Here is a 16,151-nt window from a genome sequence, read left to right on the forward strand (position 1 = left end):
GAGGAATTTCCAGGGAAGTATGCTGAGTGAAAAAAGCCAATCCCAAAAGGTTACATACTTTATGACTCCCTTTACGTAACGTTCTTATGTTATTCTAAATTATAGAAATGGAGAACAGATTAGTGATTTCTAGAGCTCAGGGAGAAAGGGGAGAGAGGAAAGTAGATGTGGCTATAAAAGGACAGCATGAGGGATTCTTGTGATGGAAATGTTATGCTCTTCACTGTATCAATGTCAGTATCCTGGTTGTGATCATGTACTACAGTTTTACAAGATACTACATTGGGGGAACTGGGTAAAGAGGGCCTGGGATCCCTCTCTAATTTTTCTTATAAGTACCGCGCGCTAACCGATTGCGCCTCTGGAGCCACTGTATTTTTTCTTAAAACTACTTGTGAATCTAGATATATCTCAGAATAAAAAGTTTAATTTTAAAATATGGCTAACAATAACATCCAGATAGCCTTAACACAGAATGAATTCTTAAGTACAGATTATTTCCACACCACATGTTGATCACAATGCAGGCAGTCAGGGTGCTACTGCATATACTTCAGGCTTGTCATAGTGAATACAGAGAGCCAAGAGTTACACTGCAACAGGATGCCACACGTTCTCTCTCCAAAAGGAAGAGAACAAGATGAAATAACATCAATGCTCATTTTATAATGAGCTACATCTAATACTGCCCTGGGCCCAGGGTTCTTTTTCTCCATATATTTTCTCTTTGGGCTGGTGATACCACCCATATACTCACTCATCAAAGCCAAAGCCATGCTAAGTGTCACTACAGACGCTTTCTTCTCCATCATTACTTCCCTTTCCCACTAAAAGCTAACCAGTATCAAGTCCTGTCACATTTAGCTCAGAAATGTTTTTCTCTTGAGTCCCTTCTCCACTGCTGTCACCACTGCCCTTTTTAGAGCTATTAGATTGCACTTGCATGTATTACTTCATTGGCCTTCTAATTGTCCTCCCTTACTTCAGACCTTACATCCATGCCCATTCTCACATTACATAAAAATTATTTTAAGCACAGAATATACAGAACTAAGTGTACCACTCAACTGGAAAATTTTACTTTTGCAGTATAGTCCCCCAAATCCTTAACTTAATCCTTACAAGTTAGTAAGTATGAAAGCATTGTAGTTCAAATTACAGGGTTTGCTTAGAAAGCTGTTTGTAGTTTAAAACCCATTAATTCCTATTCATCAGAGACCAATAGGCCTCAGTGACCAAGCCTACCATCTCTGCAGCTGGTATCACACCAGTCATTCTTGATACCTATCCCACAAATGACCAAAACACTTCAAGTTACCTTCATACAATTTTCTCTGCTCTCTTATTTACCTGGCTAACTTCTCCTTGTCCTTCAAGTGTCACTAACAAAGCCTGAACTAAATCTCTCTCCTCTGTGCCTCCTCCTACCCTGCATTCACCATACTGTATTGAACTATCCTTTTACATGTTTCTGAACAACAACTCCTGCACCCCTCTACTTTTTGAGTTATAAACTTTGAGAGACCTGTCACAGAGTGGATACTTACACTCTCTTTGTTAAACTGAGCTTCGTTAAAATAACCCATGAGTTCTCCTATGGAGTCATACACCCAAGCTATTGCCTTCACAAATGCTAAGCACTAACCACATAAGTTCTCTAGTCATTTTGGTACCTATGCTATTCTGCCTAAAATGCCCTTTGCCAAAACCTGCTTTTCCTTTTCCTTTTAATAAAATATTATCTCCAAAGAACAGTTAAAATATCACCATCCTTCCATGGGACTTTCTGATCTATCGGTTTCTTAAATGCCTACGGTCTTCACACCCGACTCCAGTATCTGTTTCTTAAATGCCTACGGTCTTCACACCTGTCTCCAGTATCTGTTTCTTCAATTCCTACGGTCTTCACACCTGTCTCCGGTATCTGTTTCTTAAATGCCTACGGTCTTCACACCTGACTCCGGTATCTGTTTCTTAAATGCCTATGGTCTTCACACCTGACTCCGTAGAGCATGCGCCGCCCGACACTGCTCTTCAAAGGCAGAAATTCTTATCTTTTTCTTGCTGCACTTAAGGGTCCATGACGATATCAATAGTTGAACAAAAAGGTGTGAGACAGAGACAAAATAAAGCAGTAAAGGCAGATTTTAATAACCGGCATATAATATGATTCTCATTATTTATTTGAAAAGAGTGGTTTAGAATCTCTTTCTCTTGGGGTGCATAACAAAAGAAATGTCCTATTTTTCTGGGAGAGTTGACAGTGTTTTGGAATAATGTTACGAGAGACAGAAAATGATGTTTCTCCAGATCCTCTCAAAGCTCATGATTTCTGGTGTTAGACTACCTAGAGGCACTTAATATCATCTGGAAAATTTTACTTTTGCAGTACAGTACCCCAAAACCTTAGCTTAATCTTTACAAGTTAATAAGTACGAAGAAAGCATTGTAGTTCAAATGATACGGTTTGCTTAGAAAGCTGTTTGTAGTCAACTAGTGTATGATTCTGAAAGTCAAAACCAAGAATGAAGGTGTGCCTAGTATTCATGCTACAGAGTCTTTCTGCCACTTCAATGGAAGCCAAAAGTTTTGTCTTCATGTAACTTGACCTGTGGTTAAGGTAACCGTGAAGATAAGTCACTAAAGATATATTTTTTGGCAGTTTTTATTATTAGTATAAAAATTACATACTGGTTTTGCTAGATTCATTTTTCTATCAGCATACTACTCATTTCTCTTGGGATAAAATTTCTAAAGGAAACTTTTGGCAAAACTGAATGTATATAATGTGTATATACTGAGTTGAAGATTCCAGCTGCCGATATAATTTTAAATAACAACAATTGTGATCTTTCTGTGTTTTAAACTATCTGATCTACATATCCTATATTTAATACTCTGTAAGACAACAATGATAAATTTTTACATTTTTACAGAGAGAAGGCAAAACCAAAATCCAAGAACACAACGATTTTCTTTCTCTTCCTCAAGTGTTCTCCTAAGCCCAGCTGTCTTTCAGGCTTTTCTGTGAGGCTTCACATCGTCATTTTCCCTCATCAGCTGCCCACACTGTATCACAAACAACTCACACTTAGATAATGCTTTACACTGGATGCTAACCATCCAGGGAAAGAAAAATGATAATAATCTTTTCTCCTACAATTTCTATCAAAAATGCAAATAAATTAACCTTTATTGAGCATCTACTATATATCAGGAACGATGCAAGGTATTTTCATATCTGCTAGTTCTTTTGTTCTCAAGACTTCTTTTTTTGTTGGAGACGGAGTCTTGCTCTGTCTTGCCCAGGCTGGAGTGCAGTGGCGCCATCTCAGCTTACTGTGGCCTCCACGTCCTGGGTTCAAACGATTCTCCCGTCTCAGCCTCCTGAGTAGCTGGGACTACAGGCACGAGCCACTGCACCTGGCTAATTTTGTATTTTTAGTAGAGACAGGGTTTCACCATGTTGGCCAGGCAGGTCTTGAACTCCTGACCTCAGGTGATCCACCCATTTTGGCTTCCCAAAGTGCTGGAATTACAGGCGTGAGCCACCACACCTGGCCTGTTCTAAAGACTTCTATAAGCAAAATATCTTGATTTTTCAGGTGAGGAAATTGACTATCCAGAAAAATTAATTTGTTCAAGGTCTCCTAAGTAGCAAGTGTCTCGATTCAAACCCAAATGTCCTGATTTGAAGTTCAGTGCTCAGTAGAAACTGAATTCTCTCCTTTGGAAAACGGCTTATTAGACACACCATGAAGACGTCACAGAGACCTGAACTCTAAGAAAAGAGGGAGGTGGGATAGGGAGAAAGTATCAGAAAGGACTAAAAAAAATGGGTAAGTTAGGGGATTGGGTGGAATGTAGACACCAAAAAAGCAGAAAAGAAGTTAAAGGTTTATATGTCAAATAAATATAATCAACTATTCCAGCTACCTTCTTGATGGCAAGGTCAGGCATAACCATGTATGATGCCATCTCAGATGCCACATAGGAGCCACAGGTAAGATCTCTACTAGTTGAGGCAGTAATCTTCCAAGATATTCTGAAGCTGTAACTTCAGTCCTTGCTGAAGAAGCAAAGCTCCCGTTAAAGAAGAAAAAAGCCCCAGACTCTTTTCTCTGTTTGATGATAACACAACCCACAAACCTCAGCTTTAAAACTTGTCACTCTGTCCTTACATGGTTAACGGCAACACGTTACTTGTTAAGCAAAAAAAAAATTGAATATTGCTCTTTTCAAACTGAGGACTGGTATTTGAGTCACCTAATGAGTATGCAGGCTGTTTATTCCTTAGGTCTGCCACATGCTCTTCTTGTTTCAAGTAAGTGTATCAGAAAGTACACCTTAACTACATCTTAATGTTCTACAAACATGTCTTTGACGAAATAAGTTTTATTATTAAGTATTATAAAAGGTCAAACGAAGTATCCATTTGAACAATGCTTCTAAGAAAACCTAAATAAATATAAAGAGATACCATGTTTATGGATAGGGCGGCTTCATATCTTAAAACCTCCAATCTTCTTCAAACTTATTGATAAATCCATTGATTCTCCAAAACCAAAAAAACAAACCCCAGGAAAAATGCCAGATGATCATTCTTTAAATAGACTGAACCAAATACTACAAAAAGCTAGAATTTAACACATTGATGTTTTAAACAAAAGGTAACTCCAAAAACAAAAGAGGTCAGAAAGCAAGAAAAACTTTAGATTAAAAATGTGATGGCTGGGCTTGGTGGCTCACACCTGTAATCTCAGTACTTTGGGAGGGCGAGGCAGGTAGATCTCAAGGTCAGGAGTTCAAGACCAGCCTGGACAATATGGTGAAATCCTGTCTCTATTAAAAACACAAAAATTAGCTGGGTGTGGTGGCACGGGCCTGTAGTCCCAGCTGCTCGAGAGGCTGGGGCAGGAGAATTGCTTGAAATCCAGGAGGCGGAGGTTGCAGTGAGCCGAGATCGCACCACCGCGCTACAGCCTGGGCCACAGAGTGAGATTCCGTTTTAAAAAAAAAAAGTGATCATTTCAAACAAAATAAGATCAAAAACTGACATTTCTCAGAACACAGAGCAAAAAGACAAAATCTGATAGAAAAGTTCAGAGATTGAAAGAACCAATATAGTTTGAAAGCTTGAAAGTCTGACAACCTGGCATGCAAGAGGAAGGGAGCAGAGAAAAAGGAAGGAAAAAAAGTCATTGTTAAAGCAATATAAAACAGCATTTTCCAGAGTTGAAAAAAAAAAAAACATAAGCCTTCAGAATACAAGCCTACCGTACCTGGCATAAAAAATGAACGAAGATCCACACTAAGACTCAAATATCACCATGAAATTTTAGAATACCGTAGGTGAAGAAAAACTCTTATGAGTTCCCAAAAAGGAATGAAAATCAGATTGGCACTGCACATCCATTTAGCCGTACCATCTATCAGAAAACAACGCTGCAAGCCCTTCGAAGATCTAAGAGGAAATGATTTTTGATTCAGAATTATATAGTCCAACAAAGTATCAAGTGACAGAGCAATAAAATACATTTTCTATATTTACAGATGCATAAAATTTAATTCCTCTATATTCTGGCTTAAAAAGTTACCGGAGGGTATTTCCTAGGAAAATAAAGGGGCAAGTCAAGAATAAAAACAGCATGGAACCCAGGAAAAAGATCCAACGCAGAAGAGCAGTGAAAGAAAGCTTCAACATGACAGTTTTTTATCAGGCCTAGAAAACAACTGGGACAGACTGAAACCAAGGAATAAAGGTTTCAGGAGGCAGGTTCAGGATACAGAGGACTCGACAGAAGAGAATGTGTGAATGAGAATTAGTAACACTGAGGATTATTACAAAGGGCAAAAACAGACTGAGGGGGGGAAAAGACTGAAAAAGTCATGACTGAAATTTGGAGTGAACTGAACAGTGCAAACATAAAACATGGATGAAGTCTTAGGAAAGAGAAGTCATATGAGGTTGATGTTAAGACTAATCTTGAATTGACCAACAGGTCATGAACATTCAGATAAGTTATCTTATAGCACTACTTGCCCCTGCATTAAAGATGCTTAGTTTACTAAAACATAGTAATGTAAACGCTGTTTTTTGCCTCCACATTTTAGAGCCAACCTATAGACAAAAACTGTTTATTGGTACAGGACTTACTGAAAACATTAATACCCTTGACGATGGAAAAGTTAAAACAGTTAACAGATAATACGTACAGGTGACACAAGTAGAAGGGTGGGTGGGTGTGTGCTAGTGCTAATACCACACATTACAAAGACTTAGAAGGCATGTAGAAAGTTAACAAGCCGAACATCAAAACTTGAATCATTTTCCAGTAAAATACGGCAGCAAACCAAGAAAGAAGACACAGAATCCAGAGAAAAAGATCTAAGAGGAAATTCAATGGATCTAATGCAGAAGTGCAAAGATTGAAAGTTACAAAAGTAGTTTATAGACAAATAATAATTTTAAAATAGCAAACACTGTGAGAAAAAAGGGGGACAGAGTAGTGAAAGTAGCCTAATACTCTTGCTTAAGAGAAGTTCCAAGTTATGCAAAGTTGATAAACTAAAACATAATGAAGACTTTGTACTCTGGCAAGATAATGGCTAAGCTAATGTGAAAACACTTCTGTTACAACAGATATTAAATATAAACCCTTGCGAAATGATAGAAACAAAACAAAAACTGAGCTTATGTGTCTTTTGCAAAACACAGCTGAAGAATGTATTTGTTATATTATGCAAGGTTCCTTATGTAATGACTTATGCAATAAATTATTCAAATTGTCACAGAAAAATAGGAATCCAAAACTTTTTCCCTTGTCTTGTCAGGATGCCCAGCAGAAGCCAAAGCAAAACCACACAAGTGGAAAACTCCTACAACCGGTCTCCAAAGGATTTCCAGAAGAAAAAATCCCACTGAAGATAAGCTCAAAAGAAAAAAGTGACCAAACATGAAGAAGCCATTACCCATAAGCAAGAGCCAGAGGAAACAACAAATAGAAGGATCAGCTCCCCAAGTACAGGAGTTAATAGATAGAACAAAAATGCCATCCAAAAAGACGTTTTTTAAAGTATGATTACAATAAAAAATTCAATGGATAGGTTAAATAGCAATTTCTGACAGAGGTGAAGGGATAATCAGGAGCTTTATGGAGGATCTCAGCAAATGAGCTGGAAGTGAGCAGAAGAGGGATGAGAGACGACTGCTTGTCATTATAGAGTCTATTATTGGAACCGTTGTTTAGTGCAGCTATTAACCGGAAACACTTTAAAGTTAGAATGCGTATGTGTTTTACGAAATTTAATTGAACACAGTAATCTATGTCATTTGTGCTCTGTATGTAAGGACGCGTGCAAAAAATAACCTCTTGCATTCATTTACAGGAAAATGGGAATCCAAAGCTTTTCCCCATTTGCCTTAATGGTGGGAATTCAAGAATAATTAAAGTGCTCAACAATGTTAGCTCATTCATAAACATATTTTATTCTTCATTTTAAGTTAATTTCTATTTTGATTTAATTTTTACTTTGCGCATTTTACATGTTTATTTTTAAAGTCCATTGAAATTCTGAAAGACAGTGGCAGTGAATCTATAATATTCTTATTACACAGGATGTCAAAAGTTATTGATCTGTTCTTTCCTAAAATGGGATTAATCTTACTTAGGTGTTTATGTTGATTTAAATCTTTTCAGAAGTGTGTACAGTCTCTAAAAGGTCTTAAAGGGATATTCACACCTAGGAGTTAGAACCAATTTACCTTTCATAAAATCTCTAACTGCAGAGCTGCTCCAGTTGAGATGAGGTAGAGGCAGGGGAGGGAAACGCGAGCCCCTAGCCCCAGTGGGCTCTCAAGGGCTCCCTGACACGGTGGGAAAACTGCTGCTACAGTGAGTCTCAGTCATCCAGTTAATAAGAAGTCTGATTATTCTCACCAGGAGACTTGGGTCAAAACATTACCATAGAAAATTCATAGGAGGAAATATCAATTTTTAAATTTTTACCTTTATAAACCCACACTTCTCAGGGGAATTCAATGTTGATAAAGGAAATGAGAGAAAAGCTTAGCTAAAACTTAAGATATTGAAATTTCAGTCATAATAGTATTTTTGCTGCTGCTAAATAAGCATAGCCATTAAAAATTAATCTAGTAATAGTTTTAAAAATTACCCTAAATCTCAGAAGTAATTGGATAGAAATCAAGTTACTGAATTTAATTTTCTTACATTGTAGAGACAAGGCAAATGTTAACATCTTGTGTACTGTTGAACTCTTTTACAATCTTGAGTCTTTCCTCTGATTTTGTACTTCCATCAAGTCGTCGGTAATCAAGCCCAGACGCCATACAGTACTGCTGTAGCACATCAAGCAACTAAAGGAGAGGTATGAAGATGGGCAAACATGAATCTTGGTTAAGTAAGTTTCAGACCATTACAAAGTTGAGACTTGTTAAGTATTAATTATTGGTGTTCATAATTTCTTTCTTACAATTCCAAGAGCAATAAATATTTTTCTCACTTCTGACCCATATATTTATTCCCGTTATCCGGCAACATTACGGCTTTAACATTCGGAACTTGTTTTAAAAATCAATCTTTTCATTTTTTTTTTTTTTTATACTTTAAGTTCTAGGGTACATGTGAATCTTTTCATGTTTAAGAAACAAACAATATTACTGGTCAAATCATTTACGTAAATATATGTGTGCTATTTTCTAAGTTCTAAAATATCTGAAATGTCTTAAAGAACATTGTAATTATTAAGAACGTCAACAGAAAATAAAAATCTATCTTTGAGTTTGATATTTGGCAACCCTAAAACAATTGAAATTTTAGTGTCTGTTTAAAAACTTCAAGTTGCTTGCCTCACTATTTCCTACTGCGCAGATAAGAGAAAATGTGGCTATAAGGTGTCATGTAGGCACGTGCTTTATTCTTTATGCCTCAAAAGTTAGGGCTGGCCACTCAAGGATATACTTTAGATGAAACTCACCTTGGTGGAAAAAGAAAAGAGAAGAACTTTATCTCTGTTTTTCCTGCAATGATTTAAAAGCTGCTGAAGGACCTGAAAACGAACCACAGAAAATCAGTGAACCAGTTCCAACTAAAAGTACACTTTATACATACAAACATCACTTGAGCATTTCTTTAAAATTATTTTCATACAATACTAACCTCAATCATCTTTTCTAATTCCTTTCATTTTTTCCAAGTTAGAGAAATAAAGTATTAGCTATTACATCAAATGTTATTCATCATCATATTGTCAATAAGGAGGTAAAGTTCCCAAAGACTTTTATTTCATCTCATCTGGTTTTAATAAAAAGGAAGCATTTTAGATTATGGGATGCATTTAAATGGATTAATTTAATTTCCAAAATACACTTTCTTTATACCTACAATATGTTAAGAAACTAAATTATAGAGCAGCATTCCTTTTAGGAAGTATTTAAATTGTCCCTAGATGGATGTAATGAAATGTGTTCAATTACATCTAGGTTCTAAAAGTCTTGATATTTATTTTCTTAGAATAATCAGTCAGATATACACCTCTTCTCATTTTCTCCCCTTTGTTTGTCTATTTACAGTAAGCTCTGACTTCCAGATTTGATTTTGACCTCAAAATGCCAGTAATCTGCCCCCACACACAGTGCTTTTAAGGAGGAAGCAAACAGTCCAAAGCCTTGTGTATAACAGTCACACTGTTATTTTTATTTCCACATCTGGCAATGACAACTCCAGAACAATGTGCAAAAGCAATCCACAGAGGGGAAAAAGAAATTTTCTATACAAAGTCGAAAATTTTTCTGAAAGATGAAACAAACACTAAAACAATTTATTTAATGATAAACATTTAAGCCTTTAAATAAAAAAAAAATACTCAATATAATTAATCAAGAGAAGCTATTGTGCTAAGTTTGACCTCTACCTCCCCCCAGACCCTCAAAAAAAGCTATGGAGTTAAAAAAAACTTCTACTCAGATAACCAATCAAATGGTAAATAAAAATGTTATAGATCAGGTAAACATTAATATTTGGAGAACATACGAAGTTTTATTTGCATTTAGTTTATTTTTTAATAAAACAACTGATGCTATATGAAGTATGTAATTTGAGTTTCACATAAGATTAACTTTTTAAATTGGTAGATAATATTTTTTCTGCTTTACAGAACTGAGTAGAAAATGCACAAAGCTCCTCTTTCTCTACTCCCAACCTCCTCCACACCTTCTCTTATTAATATCTGTATTAATAATATTATTAGAAAATATAACATCAAGTATTATTAGTATTGGTGTGGTATATTTGCAACAACTGATGAGTGAATATTGATACATTATTATTAGCTGAAGTCCACATTTACATTAGGGTTTATTCATTGGGTTACATAGTTCTATGGGTTTTGACAAATATATACTGAGATGTATCTGCCATTACAGTATCGTACAGAATTGTTTCATGGCCCTAAAAATTCCCTGTGCTTCACCTACTCATCCTTTCCTCCCCCAGAACCCATGGCAACCACTGATCTTTTTACCGTCTCCATAATTTTGCCTTTTCATAGTACTATATAGTTGGAATTACACAGTATGTAGCCTATCAGACTGGTTTCTTTCACTCAGCAATATGCATTTAAGGTTCTTCCATGTCTTTTGGTAGCTTGATGGCTCATTTTTTTATTGCTAAATAGTACTCCACAGTATGGCTGTCACAGCTTTTTAAATCCATTGACCTGCTAAAGGACATCTTAGTTGCTTCCAAGCTTTGACAATTATGAATAAACTCATGTGAGGTTCTTGTCTGGATATAAGTTTTTAACTCATTAAAACTCAATGAATTCATTCGAACTCATTTGGGTAAACACCAAGGGGCATAACTGCTGGATCATATGGTAAGAGTATTTAAGGTAAAATTTTTTAGTTAAGAGCTTTGTGAGAAACCACTGAACTGTCTTCCAAAGTGACTGTATCGTTTTTCCATTCCCACCAGCAGCAGATGGGAGCTCTTGTTACTCCACATCCTCACCAGCATTTGGGCGTGACAACGTTCTGGATTTTGGCCGTTCTAATAGGTATCTAGTGGTATCTCATTGCTGTTTTAATGTGCAATTCTTTAATGACATACGTTGTTGAGCCTCTTTTCATATGCTTATTTGCCATCTCTGTTATCTTCTCTGGGGAAGTACCTGTTCAGATCCTTTGCTCATTTTTAAACTGGATTGTTTGCTTTCCTATTGCTGAGCTTTAAGAGTTATTTGTATATTTGTAAACCACTCCTTTATTGTTCTGCTAAATATTTTCTCCCAGTCTGTGGTTTTTCATTCTCCTTAAGATATTAACATTTTAAATCAAGGATATATTGTATAGAAATCCATTCTTATTGTTTGGGGTGGTATCATAACTATTGCAACTTTAAGTGTTTTCAAATATTTTAAAGTAAAAACAAGTCAGAGGAAAAGTAAATGTTTTTAGACTTGAGGTCTTAATTAGGCTAGTTTAAAGAGACTAACTAAATGAACGACTATAAATTAAGATCCCAGAAATTTCCACAATGACAATGTTATCAATAGATGTTGGAGTCTTAACAATATAGACCCAACGTTTTATCACTCAGCTGTCCTCCACAGAACAAGACAATCCACCTATAAAGGAATCATATATTTGGGGGTGTTAACAGCAAAGAATCTTGGATCTTAACTTTCCTCAACTTGGTCAGTCAGGCCTAGAAAGATGAACATGACCCTTGTGTGACTTCAGCAGCACCAAGCTGCATTCCTAGTCTTTATTCCCACCCTCCACAGTAAGTGGCTCTGCAGCATTTCTCAAGAGAAAGAAAAGTGAAGATTTTCATCAGGTGAATGATTGCAACTTGTGACTAACCCCTTGAATGATAGCTGAGGTCAAAACTCTGACACTCAAGAGAAACAGCTGGGGTCATGAGTGTAGCTTTGAGGCTATGAAGATTATAGCAGGCATTCTGTTCAGAGTCCTTGCACCTGCAGGCTGACCTATGACAAGCCAAGCCAAACAAAGATCTTTTATCACCTGAAATCAAAAAGTACATGCAACTCAAATCTTGGAGTTCTTAAACCAATAGGCAATGATTCTATGATGAGCCTGTAAGTTTTACATTACCAAATCAATATATGAGCAGATGATGCTGTTAGTCAAATGATTTAACACAGTACTAAAAATATATCCCTAGCTTATTACTATCCATCTGTTTGGTGGATGCTCTCTCACAAAGCAAGTAAATTACCCGCATCATTCACGTGTAAAAATACTACCAAGTCTCCAGCAACAATTTATGCTTGCCTTTTCCCTCCTAAAAATTAAAATAAAATTAAATCTAATCATTATCTTAATCAGACACTATTATTCCTAGGGAGATTAACTTTAAAAGTGTATTTTACAAGTATATATTTAATGAATATATAAAAAATATAAAATGCAGAGTTATAAAACTTTAATTTCCAGACTGGTAATTTTTTAGTGAAGAGTCACAGGGAATAAAATTTAAATGAGTAGCAATAATGGCTAATGCAGTTTTCAGAGGAGGCCATAATTTCTGGAACTATCCTATTGGCTTAAACTGTGGGACAGTAAGTGCTCAGTTCTAAACCGGACTTTTTATATATTTTAATTTAAAAATAATTAAAGTCAAAGAGATGGATGACAAAAATTGACTTGCTACCTTAGGAAATATCATTAGATTTGAATTATTTGTTGTGATAATAAATCACATGATATCCTCATTAATAAAAACATTCATTTTTTAAAAAGTTTTTAATGCAACAGTCTTTATGTACATATGTATATTCCTACCTTCTATTTTATTTCATTGATTTTAGAGGTCCCAAGCAAACTAAACCATGATGAACTTATCTTGATAAATTGCTAAAAGTATTTTTACAATTAAAAAAAACAGAAACTACTTTGAATTACTTCCTTTCTATTCCTTTTATGTCAAAAGAAATAATTTACCTTTTAAAAATTATAACAAAGTTGAGTTTTGTTTTGTAAAAATCTGTGAATCTACAAATAAAGATTATTGATGGTTATTAAGGGGTTAAACAAACTAACTCTGTTGTTGCAAGGAAGCAGGAAGCTGTCAGCATTTCATGCTGCTGCCACAGGCAATGCCCAAGGCCTGGGTCAAGGTTGGAGAACTTAGCCTTACTTCTCCCATCCCTCCCTCAGTAACACATTACCAAGAGCAGCACAGCTACAGGTCAATTTTCCTGTGTATGACAAATGACTATTTGCAACTTTACAATCTAGGTCTGCAAATAAAAACAACATGCGGAAAATTCTAGACATACAGACCTTGCCCATCTTGAACTCTTTGAGAAATTCCTTTCTCTAATTCGAAGCTAATGCCTGTCCTCACCCCCGTTTTGCATTAGGTTTTATATTTCTGGCAGGTTATTTCCTTAAACATTTGAAGACAAGCTATTATATACGTGATAACAGCACACGCATTTTAAGAGGGCATAAGTCCAATATATCAATAAGGAAAATCTGAAGTATATTTGAAGCAACTACTACAAAGGACCTACCGAGTACACGTATCTGCATTCGGGCTTCACAGTGACCTAGTAAATGCTGATATAACTGCACCACTTGTCGATAGCCACTATCTCTTCTTGAATGACTAAGCACCTGTTTTGATTAGTTGGTGTCTCTGTCATACCACTGAGTAAATAAAATATTTTGCGTACCATGTCTGTATGCAACCTGAAAGAAGAGCACTTACCTTCATTTTTCCACTGTATTTAGGGTCAGAAAGTGTTTCAAAGGCTGCATCTTTGCTTTTCTGCACAAAATCTGGGAATCTGGAAAATACCTGATCACATATCCTTTTGATAAGTGTTTCCTTGAAGGGAAAAGGCAGAAGAAAAGATATTTCCACTTAACACATTCAAACCTGTATGAACTGAAATAATTTATGAAAAAAAATTGTTCTTAGAAAGAATATACTACTTTGAAGATTTTTGCTTCCCTAAGTCAGACTAAGAATTCAAAAACTCTTAAAGTAATATGTTAAGCACACATGGCGTTGAATTCTTAATGATGTGGTTATTAACTTGATCATTACTTTTCAAAGATTTTTTAAGATTTCCAAAACAAGGTGCTAAATACTCCCAAAAAGAGTGAAGAGTACTATCAAAGAACAATATCAAATTCTTACGAGATTTCAAAATTACATTTAAAAGGCATCAACTATAACATAGAAAAAAATATAAAATCATTACAAAAACATCTTTCCATTTGTGTGCTCTAGAATAAAAGGAAACAACCACAGTAAATGATTGAGTTTAAACCTAAACTTTGAAATTACCAACTTTTGCCAGTTCGGTAAACAGCCCTAATATTTAATACACAAATTACTATAAATCCTCATTTTACCCAGTAGATTAAATACCATTACAGACATTATTAGAGGAATAGAACTGACTCATCAAATATGTTATTTAGTAATTATACCAAAGAATGTTTTGAAAAATAAAGACATGAACATTATTAAAGGCATAAAAAATAGTTCTTATTTTAAATTAAGCTTAAATTTGTTCACTTTGATTAAAAACTTAAGTGCACATACTCCTTGATATCGACACTTAAAAATGAGCAAATGAGTTTCCTCCTAAATTTCATCCACAAAAACATTATTTAATAACTATTTTAAAACTTTACGAAATATTTACAACAATAGCATCACAAAGAAATGTAAAATGCCAACCAAACCTGTTGTTTGGAAGTACTAGCAGCTTGCAGTAGCGCGACATGGTTAGCTACCTTCTGAAGGACTGTAAGGTAACTGAGATACAAGGTTTTCACTGTTTCACCATGAGAATTGGTCTGTAACCAGAAAAATATAGAAAATAAAAAGGACCAACATAGCTATGCACCGCTTACATCATAAGATATATCACATACAACAATATTTATTATCTGGTTACTTCGGCACAATGAATTTCAAGAAAATGATGGTCAACTACTGCACAAAATATCCACAAATCACTAATGTGGAATCATACTTTTGGTAAATCATAATACAATGATATTTTTCGTAAAGGGAGAAAATCCTTATTACAGAAAGTATCCTCATGACACACAGTGATGGAAATGCTGCCATTAGGAGGTGCCTGGTAATGAAATTTACAGTGCAGTGGCAGTGCTATGTGGACCCTGTGTCATTTACGCTCCAACGCTCCTAGGAAACTGGGCTGTTACAAAAAAGGGAAGTAGTTAAAAACAGCAAAATATTAAACGAGACCAAATAAATATCAAACTAGATAAATATTCACTTAGGGTTCCTCTATGTACACAGATATGTGACAGATAATTTAATAAAACAGAGGTGAAACATGAGCGGGAAATATAGACAGAAGGTTAAAAAAAGTACAAATACATTTTGTTTCTTAAAAAAAAACCACTTTCTTTGATATACAGTTTCTATTAAATTGACACTATATCTAACATCAGAATAGTATTTTAAGCCTGCTGTATAACAGTATGTTCGTTTACTATTAGTGGATGAGAAACTTCTCGAAAATGAAATGAAATTTCAAAACAAAAGGATACTTCCCAAAAAAAGCTAAAATGGAGGATATCAAAATTAAGCTTACTTTCTGAAATTAACTTTTTGAAAATATATTTGAATATTGTATTTTATATGTGATTGCTATTGGATATTGTAAAATATTTTTGAAAACTATTTTTTTAAGATACAGCTTTAAAGAACTATCTGAGGAAAGGGTATTTTATTATCTGTTACTTTCTTTTACACTAGAACAGGGTACTATGTAATCAAAAGCATGATTATAAAGATATATTGAAATGCTTGCCTTATAACAACAATTTCTCCTTTTTCGGCCACTCCTACAGGTACAAGGCTCAGAAGATTGAAGTACCAAAGTCACATCCTCTGTTTCTAACACTGTTTGATAGACAGCTTTCTGGAAATCTGTCAAAGAACAATACACCATCTGCCAAGATAAAATACAAGGTGGTTATTAGTATTTTGTTTATAGCAATAATAAAAATCATAATCTACATCTATTTCACAGATTATAACAGTGAAAACTGGCCAGCACAGAGGCTCACGCCTGTAATCCCAACACTTTGGGAAGCTGAGGAGGGTGGA

The 16,151-nt window shown here is 35.2% G+C and overlaps 1 protein-coding gene across 1 annotated transcript in view; it reads right to left on the reverse strand.

Moving 5' to 3' along the window:
* The window catches only part of ERCC6L2 (ERCC excision repair 6 like 2), a 191,260-nt gene that overhangs the window by 67,444 nt on the left and 107,665 nt on the right, over positions 1-16,151 (reverse strand). The window contains exons 11-15 of the mRNA XM_025360047.1: positions 15,853-15,993; positions 14,750-14,863; positions 13,761-13,880; positions 8,998-9,069; positions 8,232-8,377 (exon numbers count right to left, since the gene is read on the reverse strand). Of these exons, the coding sequence (XP_025215832.1) occupies positions 8,232-8,377; positions 8,998-9,069; positions 13,761-13,880; positions 14,750-14,863; positions 15,853-15,993 (593 nt within the window). The remainder of the gene's footprint in view (positions 1-8,231; positions 8,378-8,997; positions 9,070-13,760; positions 13,881-14,749; positions 14,864-15,852; positions 15,994-16,151) is intronic.

This window comes from Theropithecus gelada, chromosome 15 (genome assembly GCF_003255815.1).
Source record: "Theropithecus gelada isolate Dixy chromosome 15, Tgel_1.0, whole genome shotgun sequence".
NCBI classification, from domain to species: Eukaryota; Metazoa; Chordata; class Mammalia; order Primates; family Cercopithecidae; genus Theropithecus; species Theropithecus gelada.